Here is a 20255-nt window from a genome sequence, read left to right as displayed (position 1 = left end):
TGTGTGCACTAAAATATTTGTGTATTTTTTACTGAGAAATGACTATGCAAATATTATGTGACATAAAAAAATTGCTGAAACCACCATTTTATTCTCCAGAGTCTCTGTTTTCAATATAATGTTTGGGAGTTTCAAGTAATGTTCAAGCAAAAAATGCTGATTTTACCAGGTGTAAAAATAAAAATTATTGTCCCTGACAGCAAGTCATTCATCTGAACTTTTTTTAATATAAAAAGTTTTCAAACCCCTGTGGGGTCCTTTATTTGCTCACACACATAATTACATAAGGAGCCACCATTGGTCACATACATTGGGAATACCAAAAGGCAGGGGCCCATGCACTGGAGCAGTATGCATCATGGTGTACAAAGGCAGTTAGCTTATAAGCAGAAGTTAACAGTATATATATATATATATATATATATATATATATATATATATATATATATATACCAACAAAAATACATTGGCTTTACACCAGTTCAGTTTGTTCCTTGATTATTTCAGATGCAATTGTTTCAGACTGTGGTTGTATGTGCTGTCAGAAGACTCTTGGCTAACCTTGAAAATGGTGAAATGTCCAGTGTGACGTGGAAGAGGGAGCCCCATCATGTTTTGTATCTGAGAGATGGTCACATGGAACGCAGCAGCATTGGTAAAAGCTTTTACTATGGGCTCAGACAAGTACGTGGAGAGGAAGCCAAGCTGTAGAACAAACATGATCACCTGGAAAAATTACACCAAAATTGATGAATTGATGAAATAGAATTACTGAAGATCTATCATACCTTCATCTACTATATATTGGACAACTACGACAGCCTATGTTAGACAGTACAGTTTCAATACAATTCAAGATAAGAGGGTTAGGAGTGTGCTGCTTGTGAGAGCTTCTAATCTAAAGGGAAGGGAAAGTGATACAAAAAGGGATTAACTGTGGTGGAATGAGGTGTTTGGGAACGTAAATTGCAGTCGATAAGGATAAGTAGAAGTAGCATAGACTTCCCTGAAGAGACGAGTTTTCAGGTATTGCCTAAAGGTAGTTCCCTGTGGAGGGAGTTCAAGAGGATGGGACTTTCCTCTGGAGTCCCAGGGGCAAGGATATGAGGAGGTAATGAGGGAGCTAGATTTATAAACCTCCAATAAAAAGGTCTACAATTCTATGTTCTTTAAAGGCACAGAACAGATAAAACATTTCTGTGAGCTTCTGTCAGGGCTAGATTCCTGCTACTTAACGAGCAGCTCTTTTCTTTCAGTGCTCAGAAGCTGCTCAGCAGTCGGTTAATTACCACCTACTCATTGTCTCCACAGTGACTCACCTGAATACCATTACCTGTCTCTTTAGTCCAGCCTACAGCCAACCCCTTCTGCTATTTTAGCAGCTTAGCTCATTTCCCCCTTGCCCTTGCGTGGTCTATGATCTCCAGTGTGTTCCTGCCTGTGTTCCTGTGTACAACTTGGTCTGGCTGACTTCTCTTTCGCTTCCTGCTCCTGATTTTTGGCTCCTGACCATGCTGACTTCTGGTTTCCTTACTCTAGCTCGTCTGATAACCTGCTCTGGCATCCAAACCCTAGCTTCTGTTTTGACTACGTTCCTGATCTATGTTATATTTGCTATTTCATGAAAGGTGTGATTTTAACTTTACTTTCTGTCTCCGCCTGGTTCATGGTTCCTGACAGTTTAATTTGCAAAGAGTAACTAGAGTTTTTTCTTTTTTAAGTGGAGTATGGTTAAAACTTCTGCTACTTTATGTCTGCTTTCCTTTATTTTCAACTCAGAGACACACAGGGAGGTTATAGAAAAGTGAAGGGAAATCGCTTCTTAGACACAAGAACAAGTGACCCCATTGAAAGATTTCCCCTTCTGTGGTGACAACTCATTCTTATCCCTTTCTCTCCTGAAGACATCGGTCACCGGGACAAATCGAAAGGCTGCGTCTTCAAATGCCAGGGTCACAGAGTTCACTAACAATCTGACAGGGGTTTCAATATTTTTCTAAAGTTTTGCAGCTGTTTGTGTGGTGGATATATGTAAGACTGCACCAGATTCATCATTGACATCTTTTAACTTAAAGAACTGATTTTAGTATAGAGTTGTAAGGGGTTAGAAACGTCTCAGTTTTTTATTGCTGTCTGTTCCCCTGCTATGAAAAGTCACTCTTTCTCTTTGTGCTGGTGACCATTGTCAGTGAGAAAAAATATAAAATGTTGACAGGAATAGAGGAGAAATCTTCAAACTGAGCTACTCCAATGACTATTGTATTTGGACATTTGAAGAGATTTCCTCTTACATCCTGTTGTGTCTATAGAAAAGAAAAGGAAGAGAAATCTCCTCTTTTGTATCTCATAAAATACTTTATATATACTTTAAGAAGATGGCATAGCTGTGTCTTATCAGTTTGTTTGGTCAGGGAATAGGGAAGAGAATTTGTGATCTTATAGAATATCTGTGCCATACAATATATTGCTACCCCATTTTGTCCTACCCTGCATTGACTTTGATACATCTCTCACATGGCCCCTGATTCATTTAGCTACAATAGCAAGTAAAGCATAACAAGTGTGCTTTGTTATGCAATTTTTTCATTGCTTGTTATTTTATCATATCTTAGGTGCCCATTGCAGCTTGATGAATCGATGGGCAATGGGCAATGGACAGTTGCTCTTATCTCACTACACACATAATGGAATTTGGAAGGCCATGAGCTGGCATAATCATACTCACAGTACAGTAGTAGTGAAAATAAAGGGACACTATTAATACATTGTCACACTTACCCCCAATACACTACAAATGATCAGTTAAGAATGAAAGGTGTGTTTACCATGATAAGTCCCATGAGGAAAGCAATAGCAGCTGCCATGCCTATTCTCTGAGCATAGATCTCCAACTGCTCCTCCCCAGTGAGGTTTCTATCCAAAGGATTCTGGACAAGATGTTCATCAATAACTGAGCCAGTCATTAGGCTTAGCACAGCAAAGGTACCTGGAAAATAAAGAATTATTTTACTCAGCAAGTGGTGTCATGTAAATCACACCATTGGATCTTCTTTAGTACCTGGATTCAGGGGAGAGACATTAGAAGGCAATGCTTCCCCAAAAATGAATGAATCCCTCACTATATCCAGGATACTTCATATCCCATTTCCAACTATTTTGTATTATGAACATTATATATTTGAATTCAATTTTGTGTCTGATAAAAGCTCTGTCATTACGAGTGTCTGTACGTATTTTCATGCACTATAATCCATCAAAACCAACCAAGTTTCTATAAAGTAAATGTACAGCCAAAACCTCTTTCTTTGTTTTTATAAATGCAGGGAAAGGTTAGAAATCCTCTCAGTTTATTTTTTGCAGTCTCTTTCTCATTGAGGAAATGTCCCTTCACTTCCTGTTCCAGAGACACAATATGAAGTAAAATGAAATCACCACAAGGTGAAAAACACTCCGCTCTCAGTCAGTTATCACCAGAACAGGTATCAGTATTGAAAGATTAACCCTCACCTCTTGTTTTGGTGACCATAACAATCAGAGAAGATGAATCTTCCCATCCAGGAAACAGACAGCAATGAAAGGCTGTCAAGGATTCTAACCATTCTACTTTATCCAAAATTTAAATAAAAAAGGTTTGGGTATACATACTCTTTAGTTGAAGTTTTATTTTAATGCCAATTCAATAATTGGTTGCTATGAGTTGCAATTGCACTTATTTTTTAATTTCTACTGGTAGCAGGAGATGATTTGAAAGCCAGGTGTAAAACTTCTCAGAGTCATGCATTCTTTCTAAAAATCCACAAAAATAAAGTTGTACCTGAAGTACCTGAGTTGTGTTAGTAAAGTACAACTACATTATAAAACTCAAGAATAAAATTATGTGTTTGTCTCTGTGCAGTTTTTAATTAAGCTACAGGTTTAGTACTCCTGTACAAAATTTTCCATTTTAAATTTCCCAGTGAGACATAGTACTTTTGAGAAATCCTAGCACCTCTTTTAGACAGAGTATCTGTCTGTATATTTGCAGTTTTATCTGATCATCTGTTGCCAGTTTTTCAGTATAACAAAACCTAATTGAAACTAGGAATATTTCTCCCATCAAAGGTTAGAATCACAGACCAGAATCTTACCAGTAGAAACATGATGTCCAGTCCCAAGTAACATGTAGAGGACAACAGGAAAGAAAGATGTGTAGAGTCCATAAACTGGAGCCACTGAAGTTAGTAACGCAAAGGCCATCCCTAGTGCAAATAAATGACATGAATTTAGGGTTGCTTGAAATTTAGTTCAGCTGTCTTTTTTATTGATCACAATATATACAGTAATTCCAAGAACAATTAGGTTTATACTTCATTTTACAAGCAGAATGCAATAATAGACTGCAATGATGAAATGTAAAAAAAAAAAAAAAAAAAAGCCAAAACTTTTATTTTTTCTGTCTCCCCCTGGGAAGATGCTTTTTCTTTCCTGAAGACACAATTGCAAGTGTCACTGAAATAATTATCCCCATTGGAAGATTTTTTTCCCATTCACCATCACCTTCTATCCCAGTGATAATGGTTTCCATGACAAATAGAGAGAGTGGGTCTCTCTGGCACAGATACAAACAGCAACATAAACCCGAACACTTCTCCACTCTATTATCAAATTTAGAAAAAAAACAAGTTTTGGCTTTAGATATACTAAATAGATAGATAGATCTACTAACAGCTAAAACCAATGGCCACTACTCCGTACTCTTACTACTTGACCTCTCTGCGGCTTTTAATATGGTTGACCATCCCCTCCTCCTCAAAAAACTCCACTCTCTTGGCCTCAGAGACTCTGCTCTCTCCTGGTTCTCCTCCTACCTATCGCAGCGCTCCTTCAGCGTTACCTATAATGCTGCCTCCTCCTCTTCACTCCCTCTTTCTGTAGGGGTCCCTCAAGGGTCTGTCATTGGACCCCTTCTCTTCTCAATCTACACCTCCTCCCTTGGTCACTTGATAAACTCCCATGGCTTTAAGTACCATCTCTATGCTGATGACACACAAATCTATCTTTCTACCCCTCACCTTCAGTCTTCTCTCGCATTACTAACCTACTAAGCGACGTATTGGCATTGATGTCACTCCACTTCCTCAAACTCAATCTTTCCAAAACTGAGCTCTTAGTATTCCCCCCAGCCCGTGCCCCCTCCCCTGACTTCTCCATCAAGATCAATAACACAATCATCAGTCCCTCTCCTCATGCCAGGGTACTAGGTGTAATCCTAGACTCCCATCTGTCCTTTCACCCCCAAATCCAATCACTGCCCAAATCTTGTAGACTTCACCTCCACAACATCTCCAAGATACACCCGTTCCTACCCTCGGAAACCACTAAGCAGCTTATTCACTCCCTTGTTATATCTCGCCTTGACTATTGTAACTCCCTCCTCATTGGCCTACCTAATCGCAGGCTATCCCCTCTTCAGTCTATCATGAATGCTGCTGCCAGACTCATCCACCTTACTAACCGCCAATCTGCCACCCCTCTCTGCCAATCCCTCCACTGGCTTCCCATTGCCCAACGGATAAAATTCGAGACATTAACAATAACGTATAAAGCCATTTATAACTCTGCCCCAAATTACATCAACAATCTTGTCTCTAAATATCACCCAAACCGTACTCTCCGCTCCTCGAAAGACCTCCTGCTCTAGCTCCCTTGTCTCCTCCTCCCATGCTCATCTCCAGGACTTTTCCAGAGCTTCCCCCATCCTCTGGAACTCTGTACCCCAATTTATCAGACTATCGCCTACTCTGCTCACTTTTAGGCGATCTCTGAAAACCTATCACTTCAGGGAAGCCTATCCTGCCCTCAGCTAATAATGGAATCTTCTACTCTTCCAACCAGTCCATCCCCCACAGTTACTACCTTTTGTACCACTAGCCCCTCCCTCCTAGATTGTAAGCTCCAAGGAGCAGGTCCCTCCTTTCCCTCTTGTGTTGAACTGTATTGTTGCTGTATTGTCTCCCATTATATTGTAAAGCTATACTTGTATCAGTCTAAATCTATTAAATGGAAATGCTTCCTTACCCATATAAATAAATATGACAAAAAGTAGTCACAGAAAAGCAACCAGCTGGGTTAAAGGTACACATTATAGAGACCCATAGGAATAAACTGTAATGCATAATAAGTCACAGGGCCAAAAGCATTGATGTAATAATACAGCATGGTGGTGAGGTGTCAGCAGCGATGATGGTTGTGGTACCCTAGCAATTCTGGGGGTGGAAAAAGTAAGGACAGTCAAGAAGCATTACATCTACTTTTACTTATTTGTATATTGTGCCTGGTTCTGACTCTGTATCAGGTGGTGATGATCATGACGATATAGAAAAGTGTAGCGTATGGGAACCGGCTCAGGAGGACAAAGAGGGGACATGAGAAAACAAGAGTGGTGAAGCTGAAAAAGCTGAAATAACAAAAGAGACATGATTAGCATGGGGCAGAGGTTCCTCTAAAGTTGTCAAGTCCATTAGTTTGAGTTCACAGTATGGAAGTTTCTCAATAATGTATCATCATGTAGTCAGGCGCTTATGTTTGGCTCTTCAAACACATTTGGGAATGCTGTCTCTCATACAACACATATATTGCAAGCACTTCATTCTGTGGGAGAAGTAATGTGGACAACAAGGCCAAGGCTTTCCACATTTTATAAGGCAATATCACTCCAGTTTCTACTTCAAAGCCCAGAGAAATATATCCATCATCTCCTCTTGCTGCTGCTTTTCCTGTACCTGTTGCCCACCACCATTCTAATAGCAAAGTGATAATTGTCATTTTTTTGCAGAATGCTCATATTCAAAAGCAACAACAGCAAGCAGCCACAACATCCCTTTATTTTCCTCTTCCTCTTTCCTACCATCACCAATAATTCACAACAGGGTGTCTGGGCAGGAAACACAATCACAAGCAGGCAACTGCATGTCTGTCAACTTTGCCAAGGAAACACACAGGGTGTGCTCAGTATCAATACAGGATACATTTTCACCATTTTTCTTAATAAATGACTCCTAGATCTGTACCCTCATTAAGTCTGGAATAGTATGTTTCCTGTACGTCTACAATGGTTGATACATCTGGGGACAATGCTCAAATTAGTAATCAGCAGTTGCAATAATGCTTCAGGCAATGGAGGAGAATTGATAGCACTATAAATTACCAGAATAAGCTGTGAGAGCAAACATTTTGTACCTCTTCTGCTTTTTTGCACATGGTGGGCTTCAGAGAAAGGTGGTTTTGTATTCACCGGAAAGTCACTTTCTGGATTTCCCAACACCCTGTCCAGCTTGGCAACATAGTCACAGCAAATAAAACACCACCACAGAACTGCATTTAGGAAAACCTAAACCTCCATGCATAACTCAGATAATATACCACCCAACGACTATTGTTGCAAAGACAGATTGGCTTTCGTTTCAATGGTTTAATTTTTTATGGTTCAATACACTTTTATGAAGCCTAATACACCCATATGTAGTATGCACATGAAAGTAATTTATTGAACATCGTTCATTAACAAGGAAACAAATCAAACATAGTTTTAGGAGTACCTCTCCAGAAAAAGTACATGGTGGATAAAAAAATGTGATAATATGAATACAACATAGGGTTAAAAACATGGCTAAACAGACAACAATAAAGGAAAATTCAGTTCTCCTGGATTAGTACATAACATGTTCCATAAGAAAAAAAAATGGAAGGGGAGAGGGGAGGGGAGCAAGATAGTGGAACACAGGAATTGGGAAAAAAGAGGGAAAGGAAAGAAAGCCCCTGAAACTTAAAACACCTATCAGACCTAAAGTTCAGCATCAAAATCAGGAGGATGTGTAGACCAAGGGTACCATGTTGGCAAGTATTTTTGCATTTATAAAGATTCTAGATTCAGTTTTCATATGTTTCATGACCTAAGTAGATTTGGTTTCAGCAATAGAAATAGTAGTTGTTGTCATGCCTTATCAATAGTTTGTTTTGCAACTGTGAGAACATGAACCATTAAATTGAACTAGACCTTAAAAAGATCAAGCAGTCTCATATTGAGTAGTACATATTTGGAATGAGGGGAGATCAGGGGCGGACTGACAACTCATGGGGCCCCCGGGCAATAGTGGATCATTTGGCACCTGTGTCCTTGCCCAAACTCAGATAAGCCTATGAAAAAGGTACCAGGGGCATCTCATGGGGCCCCCTACTGAGCCCAGGCCCTCGGGCAGTGCCCGAGTTTCCAAATGGTCAGTCCGCTCCTGGGGGAGATCCAAGAGTCGAATAATTTCACCTCCAGCCAGAGTGACTGAACCACATGACACATCCACCACGGTCAAAAGTCCTCAACAGTCAACATCCCTGGAAACAGAGGGGGGATGAACCAGGTGCATAATGGGTGATCCTAGCAGGTATCATGCACTAAAATATGAGGGATTTGCAATTAGTTTTGGTTGCCAGCACTTTATGTGAGCTAGATTTAGAGTTAGCCCATGTCAGAGGCCCTTTTCTGAAGCTGTGGCGTAGATGGTGTCAGCAAGAGAACAGACATCAGAGAGGTGCTATCCTCATCATCCATAAGGACAGATGTTTACACAGCAATGCAAAGAGGAAACCAGTAAGAGATTTGTAGCAGGTGGACACCCTTAGTAGGAAGTGGAAGAGGATAATAAACATAGTTGGATATTGAGGAAAAGGAGGACAACACGTTGAGGACATGCTGAGAGAGTGGTGATGATGATGATGATCATAAAAAAAAACAAATGTGAGGGCAGAGAATGAAGCAACTATTACCCTGGCACAGATTGCAAGCTTACCATTATTTATTAGGGCAGCAGGAACTGTTGATCATAATAGGGAACTCCTAGGGCAATGGGCCCAGATGACTGAAGCATAGTGACTGTCTATGGTGGAGCAGGGATAGAAAACTGATCACAGTCTAGACTCAAAGTAGAGGCAATACACTTAAATGGAATTATAATCCAAGCCCAATTTATGTCAGACCAGAATATACATGATAGAAGGGCTTAGCCAAAAATTATGAACACACCAAGGCCACCCTTGGAACACTCTTAGGACACATCTGGAAGTGTTAAATGCCAAAGAGTCTGGAGCACTGATGGAAAGGAAGTAGACATATGCAATTCGTTTCGTTATGAATTGAAATTTGGACAATATTTTCATTATTCAGAGATTCAGGTGTATCCAAATTTCTGAATCACAATGATAATGAGTTTCAATGAATCTGAAAAAAGTTATTATGAAACAATTTATCTGAAATAAAAATTGCAATAAATACAGTAAGATATAAAAGTGATATAAGATGATGATTCCCACTTAGGCTGAAGAATAGAATAGAACAGAAAATAAAAGGGTAGAATAGAATAGAATAAAAAAGAATAGAATAGGTTAAAAAAGAATAGAATGGAATAGAAAAATAGAATAGAATAGAATAAAATGGAACAGATATAGCCATCTTCTTAAATTTGAATTTTGAATTGATTTGAAAATAATGAATATACAAAACAAATCTGAATATATAAGAAACACATTCAGAAAACAAATCATTCTAATATAAAGAATATGACAAAATTAAATTAACTTAACAAACGAATCTGAATTAAGACAAAACACATTTTTCCATCCATTTTCCATGCACATCTCTTAAAGGAAGTAGACATTGGCCATTGGAGAGGTGAAGATAAACAACTTCTATTGAAGGGACCTGCCCTTTGGATTCATTTACAAAACTAACAGGGTCCTTTAATGGGGGAAACACATAAGGATTCTGACACTATCCAGACATGGATATCCAGGCATTAACCTATGGTTAATTAACCACTTTCAGGCTGTCCGCCTGCAATGTACTGCGGGTGGGCTGCAGCAGCAGGACCAGCGACATACCCGTACATCACTGGTTATTTCCAGGTCTGGAGCGCAATGTTAGCAGGATCAGCCCCATTCACTGCCAGCACTTGCGTTTAGCCTTAACATCAAGATATGAGACATACTGTATATAGGCGTAGATATGAGACAATAATGCACTTCATGCATCTCAGTGATAACACACTCTGTCATCCTCAGGGTGACCCTGATCATGACAGGCTCTACAAAATTCAGCCCCTCATAAACCACCTGAGAAATTTGCAGATGTGTGTATGCCCCAGCAAAACATCTGCATGGATGAGTCCGTCATTCATTTTACTGGCCGCCTTGCATTCAAACAGTACATTCCCCAGCAATCGTGCCAGATATGGGGTCAAACTGTATAAGCTCTGTGAGAGGGCCACAGGCTGTACATACAATTTTAGGGTTTATGAGGTAAAGAGACAGTGAAGTAGAGCCCCCGTCTGCCCAAACTACATGGGGAGCAGTGGCAAGATTGTACGGGACTTGGTGTCATCTTTGTTCTGCAAGGGGTACTACTTATATGTGGAAAATTTCTATACAAGAGTGCCACTATTTAGACATTTGTACAATCTTGGAATTGGCTCATGTGGCACTGTGCAGCCTAACCACCAGGGATTCCCCCAATGGAGTATAAGCACCCAACTTAGAAAGGAGGAGAAAGCCTGCTTGAGAAATGAAGAATTGCTTGCAGTGAAGTGGAAGGATGTTTTTGTCCTGTCTTCCATTCACACAGAGATGACCATTAAAATTTCCACGGCATCTGGCATTGTTGAGAAATCCCCTTGTGTCCACGACTATAACCTTAACATGGGTACGTGGACTTCACTGACCAAATGAGTAATCTGTACCTAGTTTTTTGCAAAGTTTGACACTGGTACAAAAAGGTGTCTATTTATTTCTTTTAATTGGCTATATATAACGCTTTTGTAATTTACAATTCAACTGGACAAAGTGAATCCTTCCTAAAATTTCAGGAAGAGATCATCACAGCCCTTTTGTGTCTGTGGCCCAAATCCAGGTACAGTGAGCCAGCAATTTCCTGGATGTCCTCTCTGGTACCCTAACCCAAAGGTCACCCCAAAGAAGATATTGTGTCTGTAGCAGACACGGAATAAGTTGATACACCCGCTTTTTTCCCAACCTGGTCTCTGCCTCAAGGACTGCTTCTGTCGCTACCACACACTAGTGGATTATTAGTATAGGGTACAGCATGGCATAGTCTAGGGCACATATTCACCATTTTCACACAGGGTCTCGAAAGATATTGGTCAGGAAACTGTCTATCGCATTTTGAGAGACCTGAAAATCAGAAGAGGCTGTTTCTAAAAGTTACAAAAAAAAAAAAAAATTTAAAAGATAAAAATAAAAAATGCTTAAAATTAAAAAAAAAATTAAGAATCAAAAACTATATTAAAAAAGTTGTTTTATTGGGGTAATGTTCTATTGTTACTGTGTTTTATTGTTAACCGTTGTTGTTTACTTTATAGAAACACCATTCAGCTGCAGCACTGATCTGTTTTTTCTAACAGAAACAGGGTCTTGCTCTAAGAATATACATCAGTGCGCACAGCGGTGCTGGATAAGATTTTTCAGTTAAAAAAAAGAATGCAGATGCCCATGGAGGCCTGAGGTGGTCAGTGGGTGGATCTCCCCTATGCTTCGGCATATATTTTCACTCAGTTTTTCTGGCAGAGATTTCTTCATCATTTTGATCGATGTGAATGGAGGAATCTGTATGTTCTCTTTTTTCGTTCAGCCCACAGATTGCATGAAAAAAAGAACATTACATGAATAGAGGGATCTTTTAGGGTCTTTTTTTCGTTCAGCCCAGGGGCAGAACAAAATAAAGAACATGACAAGTATGCCCAACATTAGAAGTGGAAGGATGCAGGGCAATATATTTTAATGGTGGGCATACCAAACACTTTTTCTGGAAGAGAATTCTTCATCCACATTGATCGATGTGAATGGAGGAATCTGTATGTTCTCTTTGTTCATTCAGCCCACATGTTGCATCAAAAAAAGAACATTACATACAGTGGGGCAAAAAAGTATTTAGTCAGCCACCAATTGTACAAGTTCTCCCACTTAAAAAGACGAGAGAGGCCTGTAATTGGCATCATAGGTAGACCTCAACTATGAGAGACAAAATTAGAAAAAATATCCAGACAATCACATTGGCTGATTTGAAAATAATTTATTTGCAAATTATGGTGGAAAATAAGTATTTGGTCACCTACAAACAAGCAAAATTTCTTGCTCTCACAGACCTGTACCTTCTTCTTTAAGAGGCTCCTCTGTCCCGCACTCATTACCTGTATCAATGGCACCTGTTTGAACTTGTTATCAGTATAAAAGACACCTGTCCACAACCTCAAACAGTCACACTCCAAACTCCACTATGGTGAAGACCAAAGAGCTGTCGAAGGACACGAGAAACAAAACTGTAGACCTGCACCAGGCTGGGAAGACTGAATCTGCAATAGGCAAGCAGCTTGGTGTGAACAAATCAACTGTAGGAGCAATAATTAGAAAATGGAAGACATACAAGACCACTGATAATCTACCTCGATCTGGGGCTCCACGCAAGATCTCACCCTGTGGGGTCAAAATGATCACAAGAACGGTGAGCAAAAATCCCAGGACCACACAGGGGGGACCTAGTGAATGACCTGCAGAGAGCTGGGACCAACGTAACAAAGGTTACCATCAGTAACACACTACGCCGCCAGGGACTTAGATCCTGCAGTGCCAGACGTGTCCCCCTGCTTAAGCCAGTACATGTCCGGGCCCATCTGAAGTTTGCTAGAGAGCATGTGGATGATCCAGAAGAGGATTGGGAGAATGTCATATGGTCAGATGAAACCAAAATAGAACTGTTTGGTAGAAACACAACTCGTCGTGTTTGGAGGAGAGAGAATGCTGAGCTGCATCCAAAGAACACCATACTTACTGTGAAGCATCGGGGTGGCAACATCATGCTTTGGGGCTGTTTCTCCGCAAAGGGACCAGAACGATTGATCCATGTACAGGACAGAATGAATGGGGCCATGTATTGTGAGATTTTGAGTGCAAACCTCCTTCCATCAGCAAGGGATTGAAGATGAAACGTGGCTGGGTCTTCCAACATGACAGTGATCCCAAACATACCGCCCAGGCAAAGAAGGAGTGGCTTCGTAAGAACCATTTCAAGGTCCTGGAGTGGCCTAGCCAGTCTCCAGATCTCAACCCCATAGAAAACCTTTGGAGGGAGTTGAAAGTCCGTGTTGCCCAGCGACAGCCCCAAAACATCACTGCTCTAGAGGAGATCTGCATGGAGGAATGGGCCAACATACCAGCAACAGTGTGTGCCAACCTTGTGAAGACTTACAGAAAATGTTTGACCTCTGTCATTGCCAACAAAGGATATATAACAAAGTATTGAAATGAACTTTTGATATTGACCAAATACTTATTTTCCACCATAATTTGCAAATAAATTCTTTCCAAATCAGCCAATGTGATTGTCAGGATTTTTTTTCTCATTTTGTCTCTCATAGTTGAGGTCTACCTATGATGCCAAGTACAGGCCTCTCTCATCTTTTTAAGTGGGAGAACTTGCACAATTGGTGGCTGACTAAATACTTTTTTGCCCCACTGTATATGCCCAATAAGGAACAGTGATGTACTGATATGTTGCTGGGTGCTTATACAGGGATGCTTCCTGCAGCAACAGGCATCATCCTGGCATCTTTTTTTCAGCCAACAGTTGGCTTTCATGTAAAGGGGATTCACTGGGGAACCCAGAAATGCAGCCTGTGGTTCTGCCTGCTGACCATAGAGCTGATCAGAGACTGGAATGGCTCCAATCATCTCTATGGTCTAAGAAACCAGAAGCTCCAAGAATTTCATCACTTCTGTTTCGATATAAACAGCTCTATTTTTAAAATAGGAAACTATCTGACCACACTAATCTTGGTGTGATCAGATGCTTTAAGAGCAGAGAAGAGATCTACAGTCTAATAGACCCCAGATTTCTCAAAAAAGAGTACCTGTCACTGCCTATTGCTATCATAGAGGATATTTACACTACTTGTGATTATAAAAAAAGTGTTAAAAAAAAAAAAGTAAAAGTGACAGTGTAAAAATAAAAAAAGCAAAATAAATAATAAAACAAATTTTAAAGCACTCATGCTCGCGTACAAATGCGTATGCAAATTGGACTCGTGTCAATGTGTAAACAGCGGTTGCGGTATTGAGGTATCACCGCAAATGTCAGATTGAGGGCAGTAATTAATAACACTAGACCTTCTCTGTAAATCTAAAGTGGTGTCCTGTAAAGGCTTTTGAAACGTTGCCTATGGATATTAAAAATGTATGTAGTTTGTTGCCATTGCACGGGGCGTGTGCAGTTTTAAAGCATGGTATGTTTGGTATCTATTTACTCGGCATAACATCATCTTTTATATTTTACCAAACAATTGGCCAGTATATTGTGTTTTTTTTTTACCTTAATGCATTCTATGTCTTAAGGTAAATTCCCTTCTGGAAGGAGCCCCTCCACTCCCCCATATTTACCCAAGACCGCTCTCAATCTATTGATGTACACGAGAGCAGAGAATCTCTCGGCTTTCTCTCTCCTCATTGGCTCAGACACAGCAGCTTGTGCCATTGGCTCCTGCTGCTGTAAATCACAGCCAGTGAGGAGGGAGCGGGGGCAGGGCCAAGCCCCATGCTGTGTGTTTTATGGACACACAGAGCCAACTCAAGAGCAAGTATGCATAATTGCCCCCATAGCAAGTGGCTTGCTATGGGGGCACTTGGCAGGGGGAGGAGCCAAGAGCTTCGGTGGGGGACCTCAGAAGATGAGGACTGGGACTGCTCTGTGCAAAAACATTGCACAGAGCAGGCAAGTATGACGTGTTTGTTATTTCTTTAAAAGAAAAAAACTGAGCTTTTAGAATCATTTTAAATTATGCCACTTTTCTTGTAAAGTGATATTGATCAAATTGTTTACTTTTTATAAGAGTTGTAGTGTCTGGGTACCTCAAAAGACCATTATTTATGTTCTGTTTTGTTAGGCAAATTTAGATGTTGTACCTCCTGATGTTAACCCATAGCTTATCATTTCATATCTTGTGATGACCAAAACAATTAGGATGCGTGGGCAAAAGAGGATATTAGTTAATATGGAGGGTGTTGGGTAGCTTTCAGTTAGATTTTCAGACTAGAGTCACTGCCTTTTCATACCCAAATAATCAAGTTAAGAAGCTATACCATGCAGGTGGGAATATATTTGCCAAGCTAATCAAGCAACACTTTGGAATTCTACAGGAAGAACTATAGCCTGTTGTCATATGAAGTGGCTTGAAAGTGGGTGAATGAATACTGTATATGAACATATATAGTTTGACTCGCAGGAGGAAGCATGCACAATTCAACCTATGAAGGATATGAAACTAGCTTGAGACATTACAGTTCTCTGGAAAATTAATCTGTCAATCTCTAATTACTGCTTCTTAACACAGACCTTTCAAAGAATATAATATCTCACATTCCACATTAATTTCCTGTAACAAACAGACTTTTCTAAGGCAAACTACAGCAGTGATCTTTTTACATTTGGTTTGGGATCCCCAAATAGGTCCCCAAGCTGTTTAGGGTGTGTTTTAATGATATTCTTTCGTGCGCAAGAGTTTTATATTATTTTGTTCAAGTGTTTAATTTCCTCTTGCCAGCATTGAAGTAATTAAAGGAAATGTATAATTATTAAACTGAGCCATAGGTCCTTGGACAAAAAAGAAGAACATTTCTGAATTGTATCCAAGAGATACTGTAATTCATAAACTATGCTGGTGGAACGAATACAAGGAAAAAGCAAGAAGATTCAAGCTCAATGTCCTGAGTGAAAAAGAATTACAAAAGTAAATATATAGTTGAATCCCTCTTTACCCATCTTGTTCATCAGTGAGTGTAAGTTTCTTTAGTTCTGTTTTCCACAATCCAATGGACTCCCACAATCCTCTCTGTTCCCAAGTACATGGGCTCCTGGCCACACCCAGGAAATATAAGCTCCCCACCCCTCTTAGTCTACAGAGACTGTGCCTAATAAGACAGAGGTGACCGGGCAAGAGATCTTTCCCCAAGTGTCTAGTCCTCAACTGTTCGAACCGGCATACAAGCAGTCAGTTTGGGACACAACAGCATGGACAATTAGGAGAAGACCTAGTAGACAGCAATGCTTCAATTGTCTCCAGCTTTTATAAGGGTGGTCCTGCACTTACTGCCACTCTCTGGACTAGAGACTATTTATGTCACTAGATTGTGGAACAGGTCCAGGGGAACCCTACTGCGGAATACCTAGACTATCAGTGACTATCTACTTCCTTGTTGCCCAAAGAGAAATTCAAGTAGTCACTTGCACTTTACTATTCATTTGGAGTTTCTTTGAATGTTTCCTAGACCAGGGGCCTCCAATCTTTCTAAACAAAGGGCTGGTTTATTGTCCTTCAAACTTTAGGAGGGCTGGACTGTGGCCAGCAGGATTAGTAAATGTCTTGGTTTCAGTGGGAGTAAACAGTGTCCCCTTTTTACTATTAGGGGAAGGAATGGTGCCCCATCGTTGGTGTCATTAGGAGGCATAGTGCCCCTTCGTTGGCCTCAATTGGAGGAATAGTACCCCATCATTGGTGTCAGTGGGAGGAATAGTGCTCCATCATTGTGTGAGTGGAAGGAATAGTGCCCCATCATTGGTGTGAGTGGAAGGAATAGTACCCCATTGTCAGTGTCAGGGATAGAAACTATACCCCACTGTTCCTGACAGTGGGGGGAATAATAGCCCAAGGGCCTGATAAAAGCAAGCCAAGGGTCGCAGTTTGGAGACCACTGTCCTATACAGTACCATGCTGTGCTGCTATCTAGTGTCCTTACTGTAAAACTTGTTATATATTGTCCTATACCTTGCCATGCGGACTCTGTTAGCATTGTCAGCTTCACTCTTCATCTGTTTAGTAAAATTCATTATAAAGCTACCCTCTGTCTGATCAATTGGCCAGTTTCTCTCACCATTATTATTTTAGCCCATGAATGTGGTGCACACATTCTTAATGATTTTCTATTATTAAGTGCGATTTTCTATTATTAAGTGCGATTTAATTTGTTTCTTCAACATGATGCCACTGGCATTTTTTTTTTACAGATTCTATGATATAATGCCCACCTGCCACTATTAAAAGAAAACCAACACTTTCTTTGAGTAAATATGTTGGTATTAAATAAAATGTACATTTTAAAGCATCTTGAGCTATATATTCATATATTTACTGGGGGAAGACATCTTCATTCCATCCATATAAATGATACACAACTTTACAATTTATTGTTGTAGGATCTCACTTTCTGAAAGCTAGTAGGGCTACTTTAGCTTGTTTACTAAAGTAATCAGTCGAGATGAGCAAGTAATGGAAAATTTGCTGTACTGGTGAGTCCTTTATTCACTGATTGGCATCAATGCACTAATAAGTTACCTAATAGCACCTAATAGGAAAGTATACAGCTTCCTTATCTGGCTACTGATTTCACAGCAACATAGAATTCCTGTCCCATAATGTTAATAAAAAGCAGAATCACCCAGGAATCAGGGGTTATTCTTCCTATTTGGTAGGACATTCTGTTGGCCCCTATATATGGTGAGTGAAGTTTAGGCTAGGGATTTTGGCCAGGAGCTGGAGAAGAGTTTCTGTTCCAGGGCTCATGTTTTCGCCTTCGAGGGAGGGCTGAGATCAGTTCCCATTCTTTGGAGCAAGTACTAATGAAAAAAATGGCTGGAACAGGGGCCTAGAAAGAGGGAGATATTAGTGTGTCCCCCTGTATGGCCTATAGGAGAAATTACAATCAGGGACAGAAAACATAGACACTCCATCAAAGCTGAAAGCCAAAAGCTACCTCATGTTCTTATTCATTATTGTCATAGTACTGTATAATAATATTCTCTCATATTATAAAAAATAAGTGTATAACTTGCGAGCCACCAACTACAATATTTATAGGTGCACTAACATAAAACACATCCTCTTTATATGTGTAAATAATTCCAAAAAATGTTTTTTAAAATATATGCCGCGCTCTTCCTCTCTGTGAAAAATATTATACCCTTTCATTAATTAAACAAATATTAAGTCATAATACCAAAAAACCTAAAAACCGATCCGAATTAAATCAATTTCAAAAGAAAGACATGTGATCAATAATAAAATGTAACATCCAGTGCTTTAACATATGCAAATTATAAGTCTCTGTGAATAAGTGGTGACAATTCCCAGTGATTCAAATCAATAGATAAATCCAAGTGACTTCCTTAGTGAGATTAGGGTGTACGCTCACCTCCAAGATAGCCTATAATAGGCTAATTGCGCTTTTGTTCACTCAAAGGAACTATTTGTGTTGTGTGTTGCACCATATGAGGAATGGTGGGTCTCTCTCAGCTCCCCGTCTCCTATCCCTGCTGGGATTTTACTCTCCTGCTGCTTCTCCCTGGTTTTCTCCACTCCTTTAAATATGCCCTCAGTGGAAAGAAAAATTCCAAAAATAGTGCTTTATCCTTTTTTAAAATTGTGCTTTAATATGGTACCCAAATGCACTCACATGTAGAAAATGTAAAAATCGCTTTTGTATAAACAATATAGTGTCTTCAGCATGCCAAACACTGCATGCCTTGTGTGAACCTGCCGTCCTCGAATGGTCAGTGACGTCGTAGCCCCTTCCCTACGTGTTACGCCGCTGGTCACGCGGCTTCATCAGGGGGTTGTGATTAGCTCTCCATTATAGTGATATGACATGTATACAGTAATGTATATCCCAGCTCCCCTGTACTCCATTATAGTAATATGACATGTATACAGTAATGTATATCCCAGCTCCCTTGTACTCCATTATAGTGATGTGACATGTTCACAGTAATTTATATCCCAGCTCCCCCGTACTCCATTATAGTGATGTGACATGTATACAGTAATGTATATCCCAGCTCCCCTGTACTCCATTATAGTGATATGACATGTACACAGTAATGTATATCCCAGCTCCCCTGTACTCCATTATAGTGATATGACATGTACACAGTAATGTATATCCCAGCTCCCCTGTACTCCATTATAGTGATGACATGTATACAGTAATGTATATCCCAGCTCCCCTATACTCCATTATAGTGATGACATGTATACAGTAATGATTACTGTATACATGTCCTATCACTATAATAGAGTACAGGGGAGCTGGGATAAACATTACTGTATACATGTCATATCACTGGAGTACAGGGGAGCTGGGATATACATACTGTATACATGTCATATCACTATAATGGAGTACAGGGGAGCTGGGATATACATTACTCAGTAATGTATATCCCAGCTCCCCTGTTCTCCATTATAGTGATATGACATGTATACAATAATGATTACTGTATACATGTCATATCACTATAATGGAGTACAGGGGAGCTGGGATATACATTACTGTATACATGTCATATCACTATAATGGAGTACAGGGGAGCTGGGATATACATTACTGTCTACATGTCATATCACTATAATGGAGTACAGGGGAGGAGGATATACATTACTGTATACATGTCATATCACTATAATGGAGTACAGGGGAGCTGGGATATACATTACTGTATACATGTCATATCGCTATAATGGAGTACAGGGGAGCTGGGATATACATTACTGTATACATGTCATATCACTATAATGGAGTACAGGGGAGCTGGGATATACATTACTGTATACATGTCATATCACTATAATGGAGTACAGGGGAGCTGGGATATACATTACTGTATACATGTCATCACTATAATGAGTACAGGGGAGCCGGGGTATACATTACTGTATACACGTCATATCACTATAATGGAGTACAGGGGAGCTGGGATATACATTACTGTATACATGTCATATCACTATAATGGAGTACAGGGGAGGGGGGATATACATTACTGTATACATGTCATATCACTATAATGGAGTACAGGGGAGCTGGGATATACATTACTGTATACATGTCATATCACTATAATGGAGTACAGGGAAGCTGGGATATACGTTACTCAGTAATATACATTACTGTATACATGTCATATCACTATAATGGAGTACAGGAGAGCTGGGATATACATTACTGTATACACGTCATATCACTATAATGGAGTACAGGGGAGCTGGGATATACATTACTGTATACATGTCATATCACTATAATGGAGAACAGGGGAGCTGGGATATACATTACTGTATACATGTCCTATCACTATAATGGAGTACAGGGGAGTTGGGATATACATTACTGTG

At 39.9% G+C, this 20255-nt stretch overlaps 1 protein-coding gene across 1 annotated transcript in view; it reads right to left on the bottom strand.

The window, feature by feature from the left end:
• The window catches only part of LOC149472082 (solute carrier family 26 member 10-like), a 127253-nt gene that overhangs the window by 96620 nt on the left and 10378 nt on the right, over window positions 1-20255 (bottom strand). Inside the window, exons 2-4 of the mRNA XM_089692620.1 lie at window positions 4128-4238; window positions 2826-2986; window positions 562-726 (exon numbers count right to left, since the gene is read on the bottom strand). Of these exons, the coding sequence (XP_089548746.1) occupies window positions 562-726; window positions 2826-2986; window positions 4128-4238 (437 nt within the window). The remainder of the gene's footprint in view (window positions 1-561; window positions 727-2825; window positions 2987-4127; window positions 4239-20255) is intronic.

This window comes from Staurois parvus, unplaced genomic scaffold (assembly GCF_062004578.1).
Source record: "Staurois parvus isolate SC_StPar_1 unplaced genomic scaffold, SC_StPar_1.0 ptg000023l, whole genome shotgun sequence".
Lineage (NCBI taxonomy): Eukaryota > Metazoa > Chordata > Amphibia > Anura > Ranidae > Staurois > Staurois parvus.
Note: the sequence above shows the minus strand (reverse complement) of the source record. Positions and strands in the feature narration are given on the sequence as shown.